This window comes from Medicago sativa, chromosome 5 (assembly GCF_051527215.1).
Source record: "Medicago sativa cultivar Bolivia chromosome 5, Bolivia_mono, whole genome shotgun sequence".
Classification (NCBI taxonomy): domain Eukaryota; kingdom Viridiplantae; phylum Streptophyta; class Magnoliopsida; order Fabales; family Fabaceae; genus Medicago; species Medicago sativa.
In genome coordinates, this window is record NC_140753.1 from 79,661,107 (window position 1) to 79,687,446 (window position 26,340).

At 33.4% G+C, this 26,340-nt stretch overlaps 4 protein-coding genes and 1 pseudogene across 12 annotated transcripts; 1 reads left to right on the plus strand and 4 right to left on the minus strand.

Annotated features, from left to right (window-relative positions):
- On the plus strand, positions 1–4,432 carry LOC146925493 (SNF1-related protein kinase regulatory subunit beta-2-like). 9 transcript variants are annotated; one of them, XM_085710417.1, is made up of 6 exons: positions 1–311; positions 539–697; positions 1,640–1,931; positions 2,977–3,158; positions 3,246–3,408; positions 3,949–4,432. In XM_085710417.1, the coding sequence occupies exons 3-6, from the start codon at positions 1,755–1,757 to the stop codon at positions 4,264–4,266; spliced, it is 840 nt and encodes a 279-aa protein (XP_085566543.1). In that variant the 5' UTR covers positions 1–311; positions 539–697; positions 1,640–1,754; the 3' UTR covers positions 4,267–4,432. The 9 variants fall into 9 exon arrangements, with proteins under 9 accessions (XP_085566543.1, XP_085566544.1, XP_085566546.1 ...); XM_085710418.1 differs by having other exon boundaries at positions 2–166; XM_085710420.1 differs by lacking the exons at positions 1–311; positions 539–697 and adding an exon at positions 1,417–1,523 and having other exon boundaries at positions 2,928–3,158.
- Positions 4,433–9,280: 4,848 nt separating this feature from the next.
- Positions 9,281–10,066, minus strand: LOC146925494 (uncharacterized). Its single transcript, XM_085710425.1, has 3 exons — positions 9,882–10,066; positions 9,689–9,758; positions 9,281–9,604 (listed from the first exon to the last, which is right to left on the minus strand). Exons 1-3 carry the CDS (start codon positions 10,021–10,023, stop codon positions 9,460–9,462), a joined length of 357 nt encoding a protein of 118 aa, XP_085566551.1. The 5' UTR covers positions 10,024–10,066; the 3' UTR covers positions 9,281–9,459.
- Positions 10,067–11,094: 1,028 nt separating this feature from the next.
- Positions 11,095–11,445, minus strand: LOC146925495 (cysteine proteinase inhibitor 1-like). The gene has a single exon (XM_085711983.1). It carries the CDS (start codon positions 11,443–11,445, stop codon positions 11,095–11,097), a length of 351 nt encoding a protein of 116 aa, XP_085568109.1.
- A 2,306-nt stretch (positions 11,446–13,751) lies between these two features.
- On the minus strand, positions 13,752–19,586 carry LOC146925496 (uncharacterized). The gene has a single exon (XM_085710426.1). The coding sequence runs from the start codon at positions 19,263–19,265 to the stop codon at positions 13,905–13,907; it is 5,361 nt and encodes a 1,786-aa protein (XP_085566552.1). The 5' UTR covers positions 19,266–19,586; the 3' UTR covers positions 13,752–13,904.
- Positions 19,587–20,206: 620 nt separating this feature from the next.
- LOC146925497 (cysteine proteinase inhibitor 5 pseudogene) lies at positions 20,207–20,551 on the minus strand (annotated as a pseudogene).
- Between the last annotated feature and the right edge of the window lie 5,789 nt (positions 20,552–26,340).

A 26,340-nucleotide genomic window follows, 5' to 3' on the forward strand; every position in this document is an offset into this window, starting at 1 on the left:
GGCAAAAAGAGCACTCTAACACAGCCATATGATCTTCCAACAAGGGTTTTTGTCACCGTTTGATGGTGCAACTTCTTGTTGGTTTCAAGGGAGCACACCAATAGAAAAAGATAAAATCATATCGGTGAATTCGATAACACGAGCTCAATGTATAGAATATATATAAGTGAGTCCTCTCTATGTATTGTTTATATGCTATGATGTATAATACAGCAAATCATGAGGTATTGCTTGTTGCTTGTTAATAAAAAAAATCTCAATAAACAAACATGAATATGAAATAATTGTGCGGCATACACACTGGCTTAGAGGTACAAAGGAAATTTATTCCCTTTCAATTATTTATTTACTTGTTTTTTACTAGTTTGTTTGCGAAAAGTATTTATAACTAAATCGGAATTCCGTCGATAAATAAGTAAAGTCTAAACAAAAAATATTTAAATTAAATATTAGATCCGAACGCTATACCTATACGAACAATTTGACGTTGTAGCTCGTTAATCTTTTTATTGATTAAATGTTTTAGCGGTGAGTGCAGGTCCAACCCACGTTTTCTCTAAAGCTACAAAAGAAAGCTTCTTTATTCTGACGTTCAAAACACATCGGGACACGAAAAATGCCAATACACCGCTATTACAAAGAGGCACTTAGACCAACTAATTGATTGATTTCCTTTGATATACTCCTACCAAATAAGGTATTTTGATGACATATTACACTAAATAGACTATAGGATTAATAGAAGTTATTTACTATAATATTTTACATGATTGAAAATGGGACACATCAGATTAAAATATGTTATTGATGGGTCATCAAAGTTCAAGCCTAGATTATAGGCATGCCCCCCTCCCCAAATTAATATCATGTTCATGTTATGGGTTGTTGATTCACTAGTAAATTGACTATGCTTTATCAAACAAAACACAAGAAACATCATATCAAGATAGAAAAAGACAAAACCAACATGTCAAAATCCATTAACAACTCATACTTTCCAATATAAAATGTAAGAATAATGCTATGCTCTAAGTAAAAGTTAAATAACAACTAGCAATATAGACCCTTTTCATTATTCTTTTATTTTTATATTAATAATCTTTAGACTTCAATCCCATTACGATGAAAACAAGTTTATTTAGTACCAAATCAATATTATAGTGTTCAAATTCTTTAACCTCAATTTTTTTTGTGCAATTTTTATATTTAATTTAATTTCATTATTACATGAATAAAAAGTATTAGACATTGTATATGGTTGTTCCATATAGGAGGGGAACATTCTCCTTTAAACCATAGTCATAATAATTAATATTCCACCGTGGAATCTTCCAATTTAATTGGAGAATTAAACCAACCAACAGTAGTACACTAAATTTTTTTCAGTTGCTTTAAGACATAGAAAAGTGTCACTTAAGAGAGAGAGAGAGAGAGAGAGAGAGAGAGAGAGAGAAAACTTTGTTGTTTCTATAACAACAATGTCACTCTGCTACCTTAAGTCAATTCCTGGTTTGCTTTCAAAGGTTTGTTTTGTTGAGTTTCTATTTATGTAAAAAGAAAAATTGATTTGCTATAAAAAATTACTTGTTTTCTAATTATTTCTTTCTCTATCTGATGGATTGGTGGTGTCTTTTTTCAGTTTCTCTTCTTGAATATGGATATTTTCTTCTACCTTACTTTGTTTCTTTGATGGATAATTTGATTCTAAGGATAAAAGTGAATATTACTATAAAAAATCTTGGTTTGTGTTTGTGATGGGGAGTAATAGTAGAGGAAAAGATGGTGAAGGAACTTCTGGAATTAATAGGGTTGATGATGATGATGATGATAGCTTTGAATATTTACAAGAGATGAATTTTGTGCCTTATGAAACACTTCTTCAAAATAACATGAATACCAATGGTTTTGTAGCTCCCTTTGTCATGCAACAGGTTAGGGACAAATGATCCTTTTTCCTTTTTTTTTTTTTCTTTTTCAATTTCTTTTATTTAAGAGAAATTTTGGGGCGTTTCCTTTCTCTGTGTTAGTGTATGGAGTGGGGATGTTTTTTCTAGTGTGTGTTCAATACTATGGTAAGTCCCCTAAACAAATTTTATGATAATGAATTTGTATATTTTTCGTCACCTCCAAGCTTCTCGTGCGTCTTACTTTCGGATTGTAAAATCCAAAAAAATGTGGGGGGAGGGAGTATCTTATGCTTTTCATAAAATAAAATCTGAAATTCAATAGGGTATTTTTTTTTTTTTGTGGTGGCCGGGGTTTGAACCCCGGACCTTACATATATTATGCATTATCCCAACCAACTGAGTTTAGCTCACGAGGACATTCAATAGGGTATTTGGAAGAGAGAAGAGCGCCATAAGAAAATACCAATGAATTTTTTAGCTTGAGATTGAAGAATTTTGAGTGAAGACCTAATTTGATCCTTGACACTCTTCTCATGGTCCAATAAAAGTTGCATTAGATTTAATCTGAATAAAAGTTGTATCGTTTATTTGAGAAAAATAAAAGTTGAAAAGTTTAGGATGAAATATTGTTTAGCTGGTGTAATCCATGGAATATTCTTCTACTTCTATGCAATTTTTGATTTTTTTTTATTTTGTTAATATTCTTCTACTTCTCTGCAATTTTTTATTTTTTATTTTATTTTATGTGTCACATCATATAAGGAGGCCAAGTTTCAAACAAGCAAACAATATTCTTGTGATGACTTGAAATTAGGAAAGAAATCATGATCACAATAATTTGGTAATAATCTTAAGATATCCTAATATTAGAAATTGATTCTGTGATAATCTAAGATTTATTTTTATGAAATAATCTAATGATTATGTGATAATCTAAGATTTTTTATCTTTTTATGAAATAATCTAAGATTTGTATTTTTTTAATGAAATAATATCTAAGATATTTTAAATTAAAATCAGATTGATGTGTAATGAAATCAGAATTGAATTTCAAATACATGATTTCAAGGTTCCTGTGATTGTCATGCAAAGACCTGGAATGATGAGACAACCTCAGCCGCCACAAGCATTGATGCAAAACAGATATGTAGAAACAGTGATTCATGAAAAGTTGAAAAGTGTTAGGATCACATGGATTCATGGAGGCACCAATGTTTCTATTGCAGGTTCATGGAACAACTGGGAGACAGTGTAAATAACCAATAATTTACTTATGTTTTTTTACACCATCATCATCATTATAGTATATTATGACCTTTTTTTACCTTTGTTCTGTAGGGAGGCATTGCTGAGAGTAGGTCAACATTTTGTGATTGTTAAAACACTTCCTATAAGTATCTACTATTATCGTTTCATTGTAGATGGTCAATGGACACATGCTCCAGAATTTCCATCTGATCTTGATGATTCTGGTTATGTCTACAATATTTTGGATTTGCAGGTAATTTTTTGCTTTACTTAGTCTCTATCGCGTTTATAGTAACATCGATATTATACTGTTCTAGGAATGTGTTTGCTTATGCTTGAAGGAGAATATGTACTCGATTCTAAATCATCTTGTCCAATATAGTATAGCGTTCAAATCGTGAGAAATTAACGTACCCGCTAACTTGGTAATATTTGCTTATCATCAAAAGTAGAAAAATTTAGTTTAATATATACACTAAAAATACGCGTTTCACACTTGTTTCTCGTGTTCTGATGTGTTATAGTTGTGACTTTCTAAAGAAATCCTAGCTTTTGAGTATTTGGGAATTTGGAAAAATTTTCACTGTGAAAACAAATGAGTACTAAATCAATTACTTTGTGTAAATAGTGTACAACGGTTGCACAAATACTCAAATACTTGTAATAAAATTTCTATAATACTAACTTAACATTAAAAAAAATTCCCCTGCTTTGGCTAGGAATAGTATTGAGAATTTTCTATGTCCTTCACAATTTCACTAATAGCAGTTTTAAGTTTTAACCATATTTACAGGATTATATCCCACAAAGACTGCAAAAATCTGAAGATCCACAATCGCCGCCATCGAGTTATGATAACATATTCTTAAATGAAGGTGAATTCAACAAGCCTCCCCCAGAATTACCACCACAAATACCAGTGACAATAACACAAGAAGAGGCTTCCACAAGCAATATTGATCAAGTCCCTAGTTCCACACATGTGGATCTAAATCATCTATACATCAACAAATCTGATGGTGATCAATTTGTAACGCTAAGATCAACTCATAGGTTTCAACACAAATTTGTCACTACAGTTCTTTACAAGTCACTTCAAAGTGAAAGATGATGCAACATTTAGTTTAATATCCTCTATTGAATTACCTTTAAGTAGAGAACATTTCTAATTAAGTTTATTAATCTGATATGTAGAAATTTGATTGAAATGGGTAAATTAAGAATTTATTTTCATGTAAACAACTTTAGGTAATGTTATTTATTTATTTATTCTGGCAGTTAATATATATTACATATGATATTACCACTGGTCATGTTTTGGAATTGAATATACTACATCGTGGAATTGAAAATACATTTAATTGTATTTGAAATTATTATAAGGGGTGTTCAGATTTCATAATACGAATAGGTGTAAAATTCATTTTTCCACCTAAAATTAGTGCAAAAACTCGTTTCGGGTTATATAATTCAAAAATCTCTTAGGAGTTTTCGGAAGAAAATATGGCGTGCGATAAGTAGGATGAGAAAAGTAAAGGTCTTCCTATATTTAAAAGGTGGCTAAAATATGGTTTTGGTCATTGCAAATATGTCTCGTTTTGGTTTTAGTCCCTGTAATTTTTTTTTTGTTGTTTTTAGTCCCTGCAAAATATTTTGTTTTTGAAAATAGTCCCTGGAGTTTTTCAAAATAGTCCCTCCAGGGACTATTTTCAAAATCAAAATATTTTGCAGGGACCTTTTTAAAAATCAAAAGATTTTGCAGGGACTATTTTTCTCATAAATAGGTTCAGTCATCATGTGTCACGTGTGCAAATCATCACAAAATTGGGGTTAGGGACCAAAACCAAAACGGGGCATATTTGCAGTGACAAAAAACAACAATTTTTTTTTACAGAGACTAAAACCAAAATGAAACATATTTGCAGAGACCAAAACCATATTTTAGCCTTAAAAGGTTTCACTTTTATAGTTTAGGTTGAACCTCAATCTAAGTTGGGCCGATATCAATGTGTGTACATTTGATGAAAAATTTCAAATCTTCAAGAATATCCAAAAATTACTAAAGAAACCTCCTCTCCATGGGTGAATATTGCTTTGTTTTTTTTATTTACAATACCAAATATTTCATCTATTTTTTACCAAGAAGCTAATTTCGATTCCCAGGTAAAAAAAATATTTACATCTAGTTGTTGGATATTTTAGTCATTTCACATACAAATACAATTTTTCTCTCGATTTGGATCCAACCAGAGTTAAAGAGAATACGCTAATCACTAGAATTTACATTAAGACCAACTCTAGTGGTAAAACGTCATGCATATTGGATTCGAAAGACATAGATTGCAGCCCCCTGCGTAAATGTAAATTTATATGTAAAAACCCGGTTGATAATTAAGTACAATCTCCCAATCAATAAATTGATCATGATCATTATAAAATAATGTTCATTTTCATGATAAAAATCATATTTGAACATTTATATCATATAACAAGCTACTGAAGTCAAAAAGACGAGAAAAAAGAAACGAATAAACAGTAAAATTAAAACATTGGACTTTTCATAGAAATATTGAACTTTATTAGTTGGGTGAGCCAAAATAAATCAAAATTCCAACAACAAAGAATTTGATTGCAAATTTAATTTAATCTTCAAATTAGATTGCAAATGCATCCAAATTCTTTGCAATGGATATATTGATTTTATTCATTGTCACCAAAATATAATTGTTTCACTGCTTCTTAGCTTAGTTGTATTGTATTTTATAACTAAGCCTTTGGTACAAGTTCCTTCTTCCCATCGATGTGGGACTCGATCATGAACACGTTATTCTCGAAAATGCTATAAGCTTGTAACTACTAGTAAAACCTAACAAGTCACAATTACCTCTTCTAATAAGAAAGAACAAAGAGTGTTGGGATTTGGGTTTCGTATATTTTGCCCTACATTGTAGTGAAGAATAGATATTTAGAAACAATGATTCATGAAAGGTTGAAAAATGCAAGGATCACATAGATTCATGGAGGCACCAATGTATCTATTGCTGGATCATGGAACAACTAGGAAATATATTCATGACTGTGTTTTTACCCTTTGTTCTATCTGGGAAGCCTTGTTGAAAGTAGGTCAACATTTCGTCATTGTTAAAACACTACTTTTTAGTATCTATTATCACCGTTTCATTGTAGATGATCAATGGACACATGCTCCAGAGTTTCCATCAGATCTTGATGATTCTGGTTATGTCCACAATGTATTGGATTTACAGGTAATTTCTTTGCTTTACTCTTTTTCAATATTGCTTTACTATCACCAGTAGAATGATCATCAAATCGATGTAGTCTTTGTCACATTTTATGCTAATGTGATGTTTTTTGTAACATTCGTCGTTCTAGGAATGTGTTTGCTTATGCTTAAATGAGAATATAAATTTAGTACTAATTCATCTTATCCAATATAGTCCCACGTAGCTTGGTTGGTAAGCCGGGTGATACCGAAGAGTTTTAAGCAGGGATACCGAAGAGTTTTAAGTGGGAGGTCCAGGGTTAAAATCCTAAAAAGCTAGAAATCTTGTCTAATATATACAATATATCCATTAGTTTTTGTCAACTATTGCACAATGGAGGCACAAATAGTGAAGTTCTTATAGACTTTCATATGAAGTTATAATGCAGGATATAAAATATCTATATTACGTATATATGCTACTAGACTTGAACATAAAAGATAGAAATACCACAAGCACATTACACTCGTAGAAAGAACATAGATGCCTCGTGCATTTACAAAAGAACCACTTTCAAGATTGGAATTGGATCCTTTCAACCAGTTGATCAACATCAATTAACTTACCAGCAAAAATACAAAGACTTGGAACAACTCCAACAACCTATTTGGGAGGAGCCATTCCCACCCTAACCACCCACAAACCAAACACCAGATCATAGATGCAACCCTACATGTGACAAATAAATGATCCACCGACTTCATTCCCCCCCCCCCCCCCCCACACACACACACCCCTCACAAGAAATACTGCTGATTGAGTTATGTCGGTGGCTAAATTTAAGAATTTCAAGAACAGATGAGTTAACGCTCTCTTGTTCAAAAAAAAAGATAAGTTAAAGCAATCTCTATATTCTATTGTATATATTTGATGTTTATGTTTATAAGTTTTTTTTATTTTTTGACAAGGTTTATGTTTATAAGTTGTTTTTGAGATATTCAATTTCTAATTTTACAATACTCTTGAAGGATTTTCTTGATAATGCTGAACCCAAAAATCCAATTTAGCTAATTGGGCCTCACTGATTTGGATAATTAAATATAAATTTTGCGAGGCATGTAATTTTCTTAAAGATTAATTTATAAAATAATCATTTAACTGTGCCATAAATGGAACTTCATTATATTTTTATATTAAAAATAGAACTAATTTTCCCTTAAAAAAAATAGAACCAATTTAATTTTTTTTTTTTTTTGTGGTGGCCGGGGTTCGAACCTCGTACCTTGCATATATTATGCATTGTCCGTCAGCTCATGAGGACACACCAATTTTATTTTATTATAATTACGGTTCATGCCTTGAAAACAACAAAAAAAAATTCTTTTATTCTAAGCTGTACTTTTGAAATGTTTTTATCGGAAACATTTTTATGCAAACATATATTTTACTTCCATTTCATTTCATGTTTGCTTCACATCTAAGGTAGCAAATACAAACAATTCATTCATTTACTTAGCCTCTCTCTTTTTCGCTAAACACTTTTTGTTATTAAAAACGAACAAAAAAAGACAAAAGAACGAAACAAACCCTACTCATTCCTTCTACTTCACATCTCTCTATCTAAAACACTCTCTCTAATTGACGGAACCAATCTTGTGTCGTCGCTGTTGTTTCGACAATGGGAAGAAAATAGTTGATCTATAGGATTGTCACCCTCGGCAACGTAATTCTCGCTGAATACACTGATTTTATTGGTATTCACTAACTTTCACTGCGTAGGGAGGCACTGCTTGCTGAATGTTAGTCAAGCTACCGGTGAATTCATTGTATTCTGCCAAAATTACACTGCCGCAAGCGACTAAGGTGTAGATCAAGGATTGATGTCCTATCGTTGGAACAACAAAAACGACAAGTTCCATTCAAAGAATGGTGATCCCGATTGTAGAGAGCGAGAGTCAGAGAGATAGTTTGAGAGAGAGAGAGAGAGAGAGAGAGAGAGAGAGAGAGAGAGAGAGAGAGAGAGAGAGAGAGAGAGAGAGAGAGAGAGAGTGTGGCGAAGAAGAATATGTAATAAGGAGGGTTTGTTTCGTTCATGTGTTTTTTTTTTCTTTTTGTGTGATTACTTTCTTTTGTTTGTTTGTAGTAACAGAAAGTGTTAACATAACCAGTAACCTACTCACATTTGTCTATCCTTATAAAAAAATATTGTCTAATATATGTACACTAAATCTATTGCATTTTGTAAACTATTGCACAACGGCTACACAAATAGTCAACTACTGGTAGAGGTAGACCTCCATATCTAGTTTTTTTTTTTTTTTGAGAGGATTCATATGAAGTTATGCAGGCAATAAAATTTCTATATTATTAACATTTAGAAAAGAATCCCCTGATTTCTTTAGGATTGAGAATTTTCTATGTCCTTAACAATTTCACTAATAGTAGTTCTACTCTGACCTATTGATCAATGTGATGCAAGTGAAACCGATGATGTTCAAAACAAAATTATTCAATCATTGAACTGATTCCTACCCTGCTGAAGAGTTAAGCTGAGTTTGATATTCTATGAATAATTTGTAAAAGCCCCAAAATCCATGGATGCAGAATTGGGAGAGAACAAAAGAATGCAAGTAAGACCATCAACTAGTCGTGTTTTCATCATACTAAGTACATATAAATGTTCAATTTTGTAGATGGATAACTAACAAGTGGGCTGCATTGTGCAATTTAAGTCACGTAATTTTGTTCATGAGGTCGTTGTTCTATACTATTACACACTGCACGTACATTTAAATTACTTTACCAAACGATATGTATATGTTTTGACATGAAAAACAAAAATTGTTTATAAATATGACTGGATAGAGTATATTCTTACTCGTCCTCTACCGGAACTGGATATGATACATGCTGGAATTGAATATTGATGACATAATGTTTCGTAACATATGTGAAAAAGTAAATAAATTATTTACTCAAGCTTGAGAAGTACTACTAGTGAGTAGTGAGAAGTGCTTACAATAAAATTGGTGAGAATGAACACATTACAAGGAAGTGTTTGGTTTGGTGTGTGACCTCATCTATCTAATTGGTACCTTAATCCAACCATTTACAAAAGCAATGGCTAAGATTACAAAAGGAGTTGACATACCAAACAAGATAATATAAGGAAGTGGCGTCATCATTGGATTCTCTCCTTCTCTCTCTCCTGCTGACTGCCAATATCTGTAGTATCACAAAATATTACACTTTGATTAGTAAAAACATGGAATTAAATTAATTAATTGTTATTAATTTGTTATTACATACTGTTCTGGTTCTTGTTCTCTAGTTATAAATTTCTTTTTTTCTCCTTTCTTGGTTTCTTCATCTCGACCACCTAATACAAATATATACCAACACAACCATATTAATCATATAGTATAACTAAATAAATTAAAAAAAATTAAATAATGAATCATAATGTTTGCATGAAAATTAGAAGCTAGAGTTTTAATGTTACCTAATTGAGCACAAACTTTGACACCAAGAGAAGCAGTTTTTGGGGAGGCAATGGTGTGAGAAAGTGAAGATGAATTAGGAAGAAATGAAGTTTTGAAGGTAAGGGGAGAAGATAGAAGAGTTACTTTGGCAATGGTAGACATTTTTTGTTGAATTGAAATGAACGGTTTCTTCTTGTGTGCTACTATGAGCCATCATTTCATCACTTGTTATCTATCACAAATATCCTATCGGTTTGGATTTTGTACTGATCACCTGGCCTCCACGTGGTTGACTATATTTATGGTTATATTATATGAAAAATAAAAACAAGGGTATGAGTATGGGATGGGTATTATAGGAAAATTAAAAATATAACATGCTTTGGAGAAAATTAAATGAGATTTGACAATGCAAATGAATATATTTTTTTTTGGTTATATGCTCTTTTATTTTCTTTTTACTATGCAATGATATCATATGATATGCATATCATAGTTTCGATGTGCCATATCGAATCTATGTCACCAGTGTTTTTTCGAGAGGTATGTCACCAAAGTTGAAGAATAAATTTTAAATCAAGTGAATATCATATTATTGATCGATAATAATATGTTAATTCAAATTTCTTATATGGTATAAATTTTATTTTTTTCCTTGCAAAAAAAATAAAATAGGTTGCTCATTTAAATTACTTAATTTTTATTTAATAGCCGATTTTATATTCCAAAATAATTTTAACTTTTTGTTTACTCATCATAATACACTTTATTTTAAAATTTACTCAGGATCTCTATATGTGTTGAGCGGTTCCTGGAATTATATTTTTTATATTGTTTTTGCATTCCCACACGATGAACCCATGGTTTTACTAGACCATATACATTGACCAAAAAAAAAGTCCATATAATTAAGCATGATAATTTTTTCTCGTATAATCAATTGTATTTTTTTTTCATCATATCAAGAATATTAAATAATTTCCTCTCTCAAATGATCAAGTACTCAAAGCACAAAATTCATATGAATTTTCCAAAAACAAAAAACAAATACAATGAAGTGTGCACATAGTTTAGAATATCATGTCATAGATTAAAAACCAAAATTTCATCTGATATAAAAAGCACAATTTCTTATTAGAGTGATCTTGTCAAAAAGAAACTATTATTGCGAGAAAAACTAAAATGGCGGACATGGAAATGCTGCTATAAGATCACAGATTAAACAACCAGCATTTAATCATGCTTAATGGGTATGAAGGAAGTGAGGTTCCTGTGGTGATTCAATTTATTCACAACCACAACGGCTTGAAAAATGTTAGGACCGGAATTGGAAGTAGAAAGGATAAGGCGGTAGACGGAGTCTTCGGCAATGACAAGACGAGCAGATTCACCTTTGATGACTTTCTCGAACTTCAACGTTGCCCCAGTTTGTTTGTTGAACTCAGTAACAGCAAAATTAGCGATATCAATCACATGTGGGTCGTTGATATCTTTGATTGGAATCCAACCAACCGACAAAGGTTGCTTCCTTGCATCTGCATAGGACATCAGAACAACAAAAAGAACAAACAATTGGAGTTTCATTTTGTATTTGTAAATGTTATCTTTTTAAAGTTTATAATTATAGTTGTTGTGGATTAGCCTTTAGCCGGTTAGGTTCTTATATATGTGTCAAAATTAATCTACTCTCTTTGACCATAATCATATGTATAAAAGAAATTTATTAATATTTAATTCAATGAAATAGTAAATCAAATTGAAGTCAATACATTCTACTATTTGTTGTATGGAAACAAGAGAAACACTTGTGTGGATCAGGACCAAGAATTTTGGTTTGGTCACACACACAAGTTTTTTCCTTCTCTTTCTTCTCTTCTCTCTTCTCCATTTTCTCTCTCTTCTCTCTTCTCTCTCTTCTCTCTTCTCTCTTTGTGTGTGACCAAACCAAAATTTTTGGTCCTAGTCCACACAAAATTTTCTCCTTTATAATATTTATATTTTAATACGACACATTGAATAATTTAATAATTGTACATAATGATTAGTATCATACGCCGTTATATATTTACATTTAATATCATATTCCATTTTATCAAAAAGAAAGTATCATATTCTATGTGACTTTATCTTTAAAAAAAAAAATAATTCTATGTGACTTTTTTAAAATTTATTTATACTCTCTCCAAGGTTTTTACAATAATATTTTAGCATGCATTTTGTCTTGCTCAAATTGATATATCTTTGAGGTCAAAAAAAATTGAGATATGTTTTTTAGTGTTTCATAGGTTCCCATCACTAAGACTTGGAGGTAATATTATTCTATACATGTCAGACAATAAATATTGGTATTTCTTTCAACCGGAATTTCTTTCAGCCTTGTGCATTTTGGTCTTGGTTATTTGCAAAATGGGTATAGTTCTAGTGTTGTAATCAAATGAACTATAGTAAAATGTTCTAGCCTTGTGCATTTTGGTCTTGGTTAGCAAAATGTTCTGTCCAACTACCAAGTAAAGTTGCGAAGAGACATTTAGTTCTGTAATTTATTTACAGCACTAGAACTATGGTAATACTATGTTATCTTCCTCATATAAGTTTCCTTTTTTTTTTGGTAAGCACCTCATATAAGTTTCCATGATATGGTGATATATCAGAGTCAGACGTACTCAACATTATACTGCTGTGGTTTTAATACGGTGAATCCTTATTTATTAATTTTGTTACGTCTGCAGTAACTTAACCTAATTTTTTCCCGCTCATTTGCTTTATTAGGTTTGCAATTATTTAACCTAACAAATTTCATCTAAAAAAAATGCATTGCACACCAATTTCATTCCTATCCGCTTGCTTTTTTTTTTGTGAAGAAAATATTTTCTACCACATCAATGATCGCGAATGATCCTTCTATTTTATACTTTTTTTTTGGTCAAGAATTTTACACTTTTTTTTTGGATTTTTTTTTAATTTCATGCCTTTTTTTTACATCCTTATTTATTAATTTTGTTACGTCTGCAGCAACTTAACCTAATTTTTTCCCGCTCATTTGCTTTATTAGGTTTACAATTATTTAACCTAACAAATTCCATCTAAAAAAATGCATTGCACACCAATTTCATTCCTATCCGCGTGCTTTTTTTTGGAAGAAAAAATTTTCTACCATATCAATGATCTTACGGGTTAAAGGTTATTTATTGGTCTCTATTATAGTCGAGAAAACCCGTGCGACGCACGGGTCAAAATTCTAGTTAAATAAAATTTTACACCACGCCCTAAAACACATCCTCTCTTTTTTGGCGTAACCTTCTGGTTTCTAGGGGAAATGGACCCTGGTAATCTGCAGTTTAACCGTGAGGTAAGGATAGTCTAATTAAGAATTATTCCACTGAAATCATATAACACCTCATTTTTAGATATTAATGTTTAGTGCAAAGTGAAGTGTTTGCTATATGAGTAACAATTTTTTTTTTGTTTTGTTGCTGAAATACAAAATTGAGATTCGAAGATTTTTGCAAGAGATCATAACAAGTGTCCTCTAAACCTCTAAAATAAAATAAAATAAGTGTCCACTAAAAAAAAGATTAATGATGCATTCAGAGACGATGATGAACCCTTGGTTTGTTTGACCAAACTTTGACAAAAGAAAAAAAAAACAAGTCTATATAGTTAATCGTGATTACTTTTTCTCGTTCAATAGTCGTATTTTTCTCATATCAGAATATTAAATAATTTTCCCTCTCAAATCAAATCCTCAAATACTTTATGTACAAACTATTTTTTTTAAAAGTATTTTAGTGGTTAGATATTCGCATTTTTAAGGTTAATTGATGGATTTACGTAGGGAAACCAAACAATATTCTAGCTATGCTAATGAATAAACAAAGAAGAAAAACAAAGATAATAAAAACGGCAATTTTCATATATCCTCAACAGTGATAGCACACCACCTTATATAGGTAGGTTTAGGCCACTAGCCTTAGTACAGACTGGGCCATGGGCCTTACAATGTAAATAAAACTAAGTTGTAATTACTAGCTACACCGCCCTATTTACTTGAGAATATAATCTTTGGTCCAAATAGGTTTTGTGATGATTCTTTTGTTTTCCTGCATCTCCACATTGCTAACATTGCTATCCCGTTCGGAAGAAACCTTGACCTCAAGGTTTGGGTTTTGAACTTGGGTGCGGTGGTGAACACCATTATTCTGATGGACCTGTAGGGGATTGATATCCATCGCATTAGTTATGAGGTTAGGTGTATCCAATGGTCCAGGAGCCTTAGTAGAAAGATAGCCGTTGGGATTGTGTGTGGTTAGTCCCGAGGTTGTGCTGGCAGGCTTGGCAGGAGCATCCAAAGGTGAGTTGTTGTCTTGGTAGTTGGAAAGGGGATCGGACAGCCCAGAATTGACCTTGAGGTTGGGTAAAGCAGAAGTCACAGCTATTACTTTGTCATTACCCACTAAAGAATCATTTAAGGAGTCTTGTGAAGTTGATGAGGTGGTCTCGTTCTTCTCTGATGTCCTTCCTTTCACTTCATCTTCTGTTGCTTTCTTTACCATACTTCCTTTGGAGACGATATCTTTCTTTGTTCTCTGTTCCTCTTGCTGTTCCTCTTGGTTACCTTCATGAACAGCTGGGTGATCTTCTGCGCCGGTCCTTTCAGGGAGGTCAAGGATAGTGCTTTGTTCAAGCTCCGCTGGTATAGGTGTAAAATGAGATGCTGGGTTCTGACCATGGTATGGCCTGAGTTGAGAGACATGTATTACTGGGTGTATCCTTGAAGTGGGAGGCAGATCCAGCTCATACGCTACAGTACCAATACGGCGGATGATCGTAAATGGTCCGTAAAAACGTTTTGCAAGCTTGGGGGAGACACGCCGGTATACTGTTTGCTGCCGGTACGGCTGGAGTCTGAGGAGGACCAGATCACCTGGTGCAAAGGTACAGTCTCTGCGTTTTTTATTGGCTTGGGTTTGCATCTTTTCTCTGCTCCTTTTCAGATTTTCTTTGAGAGTGTTTAATATTTGTTTTCTGGTTTCCAGAGAGTTGTTCAGATCTGTGATGGTTGTGCACCCTTTGACATAGTTGAGAATGGTTGGTGGGGAACGTCCGTATAAAGCTTGAAACGGAGTCATCTGAATAGCGGAATGGAAAGAGGTGTTATACCAATATTCTGCTAAGTGAAGGGATTTGTACCATTGGCGTGGGTGATCGCTGGCAAAACATCTAAGATATGTCTCTAGGCTCCTGTTTACAACCTCGGTTTGTCCGTCCGTCTCTGGATGGTAAGCTGAGCTGAACTTCAAAGTTGTGCCCTGCACACGAAACAGCTCTCTCCAGAAGTTACTTAGAAAGAGGGGGTCTCGGTCTGATACAATAGAGTTGGGTATTCCATGGAGGCGGCAAATCTCTGTGGAAAATCTGAGGGCCAAGTCTCTTGCAGTGAATCTGGTAGGCAAGGCTATGAAGTGGACAAACTTGGACAACCTGTCGCAGATAACCCGTACAGCCGTATGGCCAAAAGAATTTGGTAAGTGAGTTATAAAGTCCATGGTTAAATCCTCCCACACTTGTGCTGGTGTTTCTAGGGGTTGTAACATTCCTTGTTTCTTTGTTGGTAAATATTTGTTATGCTGGCAGACGGAGCAGTGTTGAACCCAGTCTTTGACCGCTTTGAGAGCGCCAGGCCAGAGGAATGATGCTGCTAGCCGATAAAATGTTGGTTTTGCTCCAGAGTGTCCTGCTGTAGGGGTCTCGTGGAATTCTGCCAGCAATGATTGTCTCCAACCTGGTACATCTGGAATGTAAATTCTCTCCTTGAAAAACAACAACCCTTCTTTGAATGAGTAATGAGGAATTGAATAGTCTGGTTGTAAGACTTCAGCACATAACTGTTTGCCCTGTTGATTTGTTAGGTAATATCTGCGCAGCTCCTGTAAAAGGTGAGGAACAGATGATGTGATGGCCAAAAGTAAAGAGTTGGAGTCCTCTCCATACTTTCTGCTGAGAGCATCCGCTACAAGGTTAGTCTTGCCTGGTTTGTAGTGTATGTCAAAGCTAAAACCTTGCAACTTTACTGCCCATTTTTGTTGTTCGGGCGTTTGAATGGTTTGAATGAGCAGTTCCTTGAGACTTTTCTGATCAGTAAAGATGTGAAAATGCCTCCCTATCAGGTACTGACGCCATTTCTTGACGGCCTCGGTGATGGCAAAGAGCTCGCGGTCATACACGGAAGATTGCTGCAACCTGTTACACATCTTTCGGCTGAAGAATGCTAAAGGATGTCCATCTTGGGAGAGGACGGCCCCTATAGCGACTGCGGATGCATCTGTTTCCAGCATAAAAGGCTTGGTGAAATCTGGCAGAACCAAAACTGGCGTAGAAGTCATTGCTGTTTTTAGAGTTGTAAATGCTTCTTTTGCTTGTAAATTCCATGTAAACTTTGTAACTTTTAATAGATCCGTGAGTGGAGCAGCGATGGTGGCATAATTGCGTACAAAACGCCGGTAGAACCCTGTGAGACCAAGGAAACCGCGTAGTGCTGTGAGGGACTTTGGCTCCGGCCAGTTGAGAATTGCCGTGATTTTGTCGGGATCAGGTTGCACGCCTTCTGCTGAGATCACATGACCAAGATAATCTACTTGAGGCACTGCAAAAACACACTTAGATAGCTTTGCAAAAAATTTATTGTCATGTAACAGTTGTAAGACTATCTTAAGGTGCTGAACATGGTCAGAATGAGATTTACTAAATATGAGAATGTCATCAAAAAAAACTAAAACAAATTTACGCAAATAAGGACGGAATAAGTCATTCATAGCGGATTGAAAAGTGGAAGGAGCATTAGTTAAGCCAAAAGGCATAACCAAAAACTCGTAATGTCCGTCAAAAGTGTGAAAAGCCGTTTTATGAGTATCATTAGGCACAACTCGAATTTGATGATAACCCGAACGTAAATCCATTTTGGTGAAAACTGTTGCTGCCCCCAATTCGTCCAATAGTTCGTCAATGGTGGGTATAGGGAAACGATCACGCACTGTCACTGCATTTAGGGCTCTATAGTCCACGCAAAATCTCCAAGTCCCATCTTTTTTGCGGACTAAGAGAACGGGTGAGGAGTAAGGACTGTTGCTAGGTGTAATTATGCCCTCTTGAAGCATATCATGTATGATTGTGGACATAGCTTCCTTTTGGGAGTGAGGGTAACGGTAGGGTTTGACATTAATGGGTGGGGTGTTAGGGTGAAGGGGTATGCTGTGGTCGTGGTGTCTTGGAGGAGGGAGGCCATGTGGGGTGTGGAAAACCATGGGAAATTGGTGGATTATTGTTTGTATGGCTGGGGGTATGGTGTCCGGTAGCTGCGGTAAGGGCAGAGGAGCGGTCTCATTGTCTTGGATGGGCTGATATGTGAGAAGATGCATTGCAGCGACAGAGTTGGTGTGGAGTAAGTGTCGGATGTGGTGGAAAGTGGAAAGTAAGGGTTGGGTAGACAAATCTCCTTGTAGTGTAATGGTGGTGTTGTTGTGTGAAAATGATATTGATGGAATGGAGAAGTCAGCCAGAATTGGACCCAATGTAGTAAGCCACTCCATACCCAGCACTACATCTGCTCCCTCAATAGGTATCAAATAGAAGGGAACGTGGAAAAGGTTTCGTTGGAGAGATATGGGCACATTCGGACACAGGCCTGAACAGTGGATGCGGGATCCGTTTCCCACCATAACGGAAAATCTTGGAATCAAGTCCTGAGGAAGTTGAAGGTGCTGAGCTATGCGGGGCTGCAGTATGTTATGGGTACTGCCCGTGTCGATTAGAACGGATACAGCGAGGCCGAAAATGGTTCCCTTGAATTTGAGTGTTTTGGGTGAAGGTTGGCCGGTTAAAGCTTGCAAGGATAGGTGAAAATATATATCAGTTGTTTCCTCCTCTGGCTCCACACTCTCCGGAATATCTGTGAGTTCCTCTTCTGGTTCAATGATGAGTAAAAGATATTTACCGGTTGCACAACGATGACCCGTGATGTATTTCTCATCGCAATTATAACAAAGGCCCTGTGCTCTTCTCTCTTGCATCTGAGCTGCTGACAACCTTCGGATTGGGAGTTTGTGGCTTTGTTGCGGTGCCTGTTGAGTAGGTTGGGCTGCAGCGTTGGGCCTGGTGGTTGTTGGACCAGTAGTAGGCAATCTGGTAGCAGGAATAGGGGCAGGAATTGATGTTGTGGTCTGTTGTGTATAAGGGCGTGAGGGTCGGGCTTTGGTATCTTTGAGCTTAGCCTCAATGAGTTTGGCTAAGCCAATTGCTTGAGTTATGGTGTAAGGGCGTTGAACAGCCAGTTCGTGACGTATTTCGGGGATAAGACCAGAAACAAAGCAATTGAGTAGGGCTTCTGGTGGTAACCCAATAACTCTATTTCCCAATTTTTCGAATTGAGTTTGATACTCAGTCACCGAACCATATTGGCGCAGCTTGAAAAGTTGAGCTTGGTGGTTTTCATAAGTGGATGGGCCGAATCGAAGTTCAAGTGCTTTGGCAAAAGAGGTCCAATCGAAGAGTTGGTTGTTTTGGTGCATCCATTTAAACCAACTAAGGGCATCTCCCTTCATGTAAAAGGAGGCTAGGGACAAACGGTTTTCACTTGGAATGTTGTAAAAGGAAAAGAATTGTTCCGCTTGGAACAACCATTCAAGTGGTCCGGTGCCATCAAAAGGGGCTAATTCAATTTTGGGGGTGCGAATGGGTTGGGAAAAGAGATGGTGTGGTGTTGGTGAGGTATAAGGGTTTGGTGTCACTTGTGGAAAGGGTTGCTGTTGTTGCTGGAAAACACCAAATGGTATAGGGTTTGTGAAGTGTGTTGTTGGTGTGTATAGTGGTGTGTGTTGGAGAGGAGAAGTGTGTATGATTGGAGAAGGGGTGTAGGGTTGAGAGGTAGGAAAAGGAGCCAGTATGGATGAAGTTTCAGAAGTAACGGTGGGGTTTGTGATTGTGGTGGGGAAAGTTGGGTTTAGGGTTTGTGTTGATGTTGGGGAGGGTGGTATAGAGAAAGGAATGATGGGGTGGGAGTGTAACGGTGTAGATGTTAGAAACGGTGAAAGGATAAGTGGATTTGTGGGATTCGTAGAAGTGTTACCTGAGGATAGTGGTGGTGGTGGATCGGAGGGCGGCGACCGAGTGTGTAGAGCTGAGGTAAGCATCGCCATAAGAGTTTCATGGCGTTGATCAAGCATCCTCTGGAAGTTCATATCACGTGAATCCAGAAGGCTCTGCTGATTATCCAGCTTGGTATTGATTAAACCCAGTTGTTCGGTGAAATGGGAATGGGTGGAGTTCAGTGCTTGCTCGAAGATCTGATGGGTGTTTTGAATGGCATCTTCAAGATCTTTGGAGGTTGGGTTTGTGGGTTTAGGAGGCATTGAGTGCAGCAATGAAAGCACCAATGATGGATTTACGTAGGGAAACCAAACAATATTCTAGCTATGCTAATGAATAAACAAAGAAGAAAAACAAAGATAATAAAAACGGCAATTTTCATATATCCTCAACAGTGATAGCACACCACCTTATATAGGTAGGTTTAGGCCACTAGCCTTAGTACAGACTGGGCCATGGGCCTTACAATGTAAATAAAACTAAGTTGTAATTACTAGCTACACCGCCCTATTTACTTGAGAATATAATCTTTGGTCCAAATAGGTTTTGTGATGATTCTTTTGTTTTCCTGCATCTCCACATTGCTAACATTAATAAATTGAATAAATGAGATGTTCAAGGTTCGAACTCCAACCTATGTATATATTAGGTACAAAACTCGTATAAGCTTTCGGATATAAAAAAACACATTTGGAGTCTCATGTTTTATAGTAACTATATTTTCAAACTTTACGATTGTTGTTGTGGTTAGCCTTTAGCCGGATAGGGTCTTATATATGTATCAAAATAACTCTATATAATAAAATTAATCACATTAGTAAATTTGTAAATTGAGTAAAAATGGATATTCAATGTTGATACCATTACCACAAACCTATTTAAAACGCAATTAGTTACTCTTGTGAGTTGACTTCAAAATGTATTCTCTTTCAAGAATATTAAATAATCTTCCCCTTTCAATGGTTCATTAATCTCTTTTTCTCATTGGTAAAATTCAAACATATTCAATGTTTTCATGAGTGGTTGATTTCAAAATGTTAGAATTCGATATCATAACCACAAGGAAGATTGCAAATAGTTAGACAAACAAGTCATATTTAAATCCACGAACTATTTTGATATCCAAAACATAAAACTTCATTGGTATAATGATAAGACAAACAAGGGAATAATGTTATAAGATCATAGAATAAACAACAAACATTTAATAATTAACAACTGGTGCAAAAGAAGTGAGGTTCTTCGCGTCCCGCTCTGTCGTTTCCCACACAACGGCTTTATAAGTCTTAGAATGAGAACCGTCATTGGCGGAAAGGATGAGGCGGTAGTTGATCCATTCAACAGCCATGGATTCAGCCTTGATGATCTTTTCAAATTTCAGCTTCGACCCAGTTTGCTTGTCGTACTCTGTAACAGCAAAGTTGCCGATTTCGGTCATGTATGGTTCGTAGATGTTGATTGGGTCCCAACCACGGACAATAAGTTGCTTCCTTGCAGTTGTAGAGACCATTAGAACGAGAACAAGAAGAACAAACCATTGGAGTCTCATTATGTATTGAAACTATTATCTTTTCTAAGTTTATAATCCCAGTTGATGTAGGTTTTTTTTAAGAAAATAAATTATGTGGGTTAGCCTTGAGCCAATTACGTTCTTATATATCTATCAAATTTTTTTGGTCAAAGTATCAAAATTATTCTAATCTCTCTTTATTCAAAACTATATGCATTAATGAAATTTATTAACGATTAATTCAGTGAAATAAATCAAATTAAAGCTAACGGTTACATTCAATTTCCTTTCAAAAAGAAAACCGTTTCATTCCATTTTATTGACGGAAATATATCAAAGCTCTTTATAATATTCAACATTACACATTTAATGATTTAATCATTATAACAATTTCTTTCAAAAATAAACCATAACAATTAATAAATTTATTGAATAATTGATGTATTTGATCTATAATATACTAAAAACATTAATTATTCCTTGACAAAAAAAAAATTAACTATTGAATGAATCAAAGTAGATCAACATATCCTGCTGAGGGTGTTGAAGCTCAAATTTTTACCATATATTACAAAATTGCATGTTTTCTTTGAAATTGCTAATTGGCTATTGTTGATGTGTCTAGTGTAAATTAAAAATCTCACATTAAATAGAAAAGTGGATATTGAACAACATATTAGTGTAATGTATTATAGGCTTAACATATTAAGTTTCTTAGTCTAATATGATGATCTCGTACTATCCCCTCATGACCCAATCGTTGATGTGTCTAGTGTAAATTAAAAATCACACATTGAATAGAAAAGTGGATATTGAACAACATATTAATGTAATGTATTATAGGCTTAACATATTAAGTTTCTTAGTCTAATATGATGATCTCGTACTATCCCCTCATGACCCAATCGTTACTTGTAACATGTTTTATATTTTTACATCACTACTTATTTTTAGATAAAAGGAAACTAGATTTAATACATGTTCAATGTGTAGTCTATGGTTCTGATTTGCAATTTTGCATACTTCTTCTGTCTCAATTTATAAGCAACGAAAACAAAATCACACTTATTAAAAAAATGTTTTTAAAAAACACAAACTAAATAAAATGTCAAGGTAGATAATGTCTAAATTACCCTTCTTGTGAAACAATATCATTAGCTATCCCTTCACTATCACAATACTTAGCAAATTCTTGAGACACATAAACACCACCACCATATGTTCTCAAAGTTTTGATCTTATGACCACTTAATCTTTCAACCATTAACTTGAACTTTATAAATACTTCTAACATATCACTTTTCTTATGAATTAAGAAATTTCTTAGAGTTATGCTAAAATCACCTACAAAGCTAACAAAATATTTGTTACCTCTAATTGAATCAACTTGCATAGGTCCACAAACATCATAATACACTACTTCCATTATGCACCTTGTCTTCCTTATAGCATCTTTACTAAATTTTCCTTTATGCTGCTATGATTGCACATAATCTTCACATGTTTTATCAGGTATTTAAATTTCTGGCAGACCAGTCACCAACTTTGCATTTAAAATTCAAATGACCAAGTATATATAATGTCATATTCATTCATCTCTACTTGATGCAACCATTAGAAAATTTATTCTCCAAAACATCAGCCTCTATCTTAAATGTTCTATGCTTAAACATAGTTACCTTCAACACTAAGTTACCATTTGCTTTTGTACTCATAGCATTCGATCTTCCATATTCACTTTGTAATCCTTTTCAAGAAATTGCCCTATGCTAAGGAGATTACATTTCATACTACGCATGTATAGAACATTAGGATAATGCTATCATGCATAATGATATCACTTGATCATGCATAATGCTATCATCTCCAAATCTGACTTTGTTTTTCTGTGTGTGTTTGATGCTTGTGAACCAGAACATTCTTCCTGTCATATGAGTTAAACGCCCAATGTCAAGATACCATTTATCACTTTAATCAACTTCTTCTTTTGTTGTTACCATTAACAAGACACTATCATCTTCATCTTCTTGCCATGCAATTTTGGCCTTAATCTCATTTGAGTCTTTCTTGAAATAGCACTAGTTAGCAAAGTGGCCATACTTCTGACAATTGTAGCACTGAACATTGCTTTTGTCAAACCATTGAAACCATCACAATTGTTACTAATATTGTTATAACCATAAACGAGTTTGCTGATCTAATCAGAATTGTGTTATGAAGATTACATAGATGACATTTCCTGGTCATTTACAAAGTTAAATTTCAAAGTGATTTATATGCATAAAAACATTTTTTGATTTTAAATGTTTTATGTGGTATCTTTTTTACTTTTTTTTGTTATCATATTTTTAGTTTTGACGTGGATTAAAAAGTTATAAATAAAATCGATTAAAAAGTTATATGCATTTTATAGTTATAATCTTATTTTATACGTTTTAGTGAAAAGAAAGATTATCTTATACATTTTAAAGTTATAATATTATTTTATATATTTCAAGAAATTATATTGTTAGTAGTATTTTAATAATTTTTTGTTCCCAATAAATAAAACCATATTCATTATTCATTTTTTAGATCTAATAAAAAAAAGTGATATGTTTGTGTCCCTATAAAATTTTCCAACACTTAGTTTTGTTCACCGCTAAATTTAAATTTGTTTAATTATGTTTAAACTTTTAAAGTTTTGAATGATTTTTTACACGAATGTTAAAGACCATTATAAAAGATGTGTGAATTAGTTGGTCGATTCCTATTTTTAGGTTATGCACTGTTGCAAGCTTTGAATGAATCAAATTTTGTTATTCTCTTTGCATATTAATGCAATGGAAAAACATAAACTTGTCGTTGCGCAACCAGAAAACAACTCAAAAAGCAATTTACTCACTGGAGGATAACTACTGATTTTTCAAAAACAAAAAACAAGTTAAAACCGAGAATAATAAAGCTGTAATGATGATTACAAAGAATGATAATTACTATTTTTCAAAAACAAATTTAACATTTTAAAAAATTTACAAACGTGGCTCATAACAATGAATTGGAGTTCTTGTTAGTTTTTTGTTCAAGGGAGAAAAAAACTCTATATAATAATCCCCTAGAAAAAAAATCTATATAATAATTTCACTTGTTTCAACATTCTTCTTTGTTTCTAATAATACTTAATAATTTGTTTTGTACTATTTGTGCAAAAAATGATGAGCACTCGAAAATTGGTTGAGCTTTTAGGTAATTTGTTGGCATTATAATCAATTCATGCATGAAGAATAATCCTAACGTTTTATGTTAATCGATTCATGCATGAAAAATAGTTTTGGTATTTTCTGATCAATTATCTGTTTCAATTTTCAATGCAGGATATGTTACCTATTACGGATTCTTCCTCTCACCAATGTAATTAAACTCTTTTTCTATGTTTACTATGTTTTCTGGAAATTTTAACTTAAAAACTATAACATGTTAACTATTTGAAAATTATATATGTGTGAATGCATAAACTATAGTAAAACTAAGGGTGTCCTAATTATTTGATTGAATTGCAGTCCAACTATGAAAAAAATTATAAAGAATAGGGATGTGGAGGAGTTCAAGTCAGGTATATACATAGCTACAATGTTTAATTGTTTGATTTGGTTATGCTTGGGAAAGGCTTTTGTGCACCCGGACAGACTTTGGACAATCAAAAGTGAAGTATTAGATATTTCTTTTGATGGAATCAGTTTCATTGGATTTGTTTTCGAGGTCGTCTATCTTATCATATTTTATATATGTGCCAACGACAATGAAAGGGTACGGATATAGTGTCATTCATCAATTCGTGAAAATTCATCAATTCATAAATATATAAGAGTTGATAGGATTTCTGTTAATGTAGCCATTCTTATTCTTCTTTATACTCACTATTCTTTTACCTTAATTTCAGGAACTTCTCAAACTAAAGCTTTTTTTATTTGGAATTTTGTGGGTCGCTCTTGTAAATAGTTTTGTAGGATATACTGACCCTACCAAGAATTCTTTAGGGGTTGGTATTGCTTGTCATATCATGAACATAGTTATGTATGTCTCTCCTCTTACCATCATGGTAAGTAACTTCTATATCCCATTGTTACTTTATATATTATGTATAATCTTTTTTTTTTATTAAAGAATATTATGTATAGTCATAAAGAATATAATATGTGTCCACACACTAAAAATGTAAAATAGATTTTCAAAAAAAAAAAGTAAATAAATGATTTACACATACATTCAATTACATATTAGAAATTTTCACATTGTAACTTCTACTATAAAAAATTTACACATATATTCAATCGCATATTATTATTAAAGGTGAATCTTAACCATTAAACTACATAACAAAATGAAAAGGTATTTTCATTGCTATTTTCAAAAATAATACCCGATATACCTTTTTTTAAAGAATATTATATATATATATATATATATATATATATATATATATATATATATATATATATAAGGCGAGATTTGGTTGAATGTAAAATACGCAATTAGTTGATGGAAATAAATTAAAGGGGCATCTAATATGTACCTTTCAATAATTTAAATAAATATTAATATTACATTTGTTCGCCATTTTCTATTATTATGAAATTCATACTAAGTTAAAATGATATTAGTTCACATTTGGACCATTCTTTAACTATCCATATTAGATTGACCCATAAATTAAACTCTTATTTGTAAAGTTATTTCACTCCAAACTTATCTTGATGCTACGTCACATATAATGAACAGGAAAATGTTATAAAAACAAAGTGTAAAATACATGCCATTCTGCCCCTCTCTGGCTCTATTTCTTAATGGATTGTGCTGGACAACATATGCTCTAATCCAACCCTTCGACATTTATCTCCTGGTAATTAATTATATATATATATATATATATATATATATATATATATATATATATATATATATATATATTATTGAGAGTTGATGATTATAGTTCAATTGGATGAAATATTTTTAATAAATGTGTTGTTAATTATTACTAAATATACATTTGTACTGAATATTGCAGATCAGCAGTGTTATTGGAGCAATCTCAGGACTTGTACAGCTCATACTATATGCTTATTTTTGGTGCAAGGGAGAAAATAATAATGATGATGTTAATCAATTATCTAATGATGATGTTACTCATGTTCCCAATCCAACTGTTCAAAATTCAGTTGTGTAGCTTATATAATTTAGCTATGACTAAATCTATGGTTTTGTATTTTTCGTGATTTTTCATTGTTAATAAATAATGTTATGAAACGTCCCGACGTTGTTGGAATTTCAAATTTTGGACGTTGTTGGAATTTCAAATTTTGTTTTCTATTGATTTTGACAAAACGTGTTGGATGTGTATGCTGGTCAAATTTTCAACGGATCAATAGCACCATGATAATTTAAATTAGAGTTTTGTACATTGTTATAATGGGAAGATGATACCATTATTTTTCTTCAATTTTTGGAAATGAGAATTTTGTCGCAACCTATTTTGTTTTTGAAACCATTATTTTGAATGGAAAACTTGTTGAGCAAGTTAACTATGTTTGATCTAGAATTGATCCACATATGTTGTTTATTTCTCAATGTGATTAAGAATGATTGTGCGAATGGTTGTTAAGCATGAAATGTGATCATGTCTTTATGACATGAGTTGTTTAAATTGATTTTCTGGGAGAAAATAATTTAAAGTGATTTTTGGTGACTACAGACGAAAATTCATCTGTTGTTTAAATTTTATCGGACTCCTGTTGTTGCCAAAATTTAAATCATGAAATTATATATCGAGTATAATGAGGATTTGATTTCGT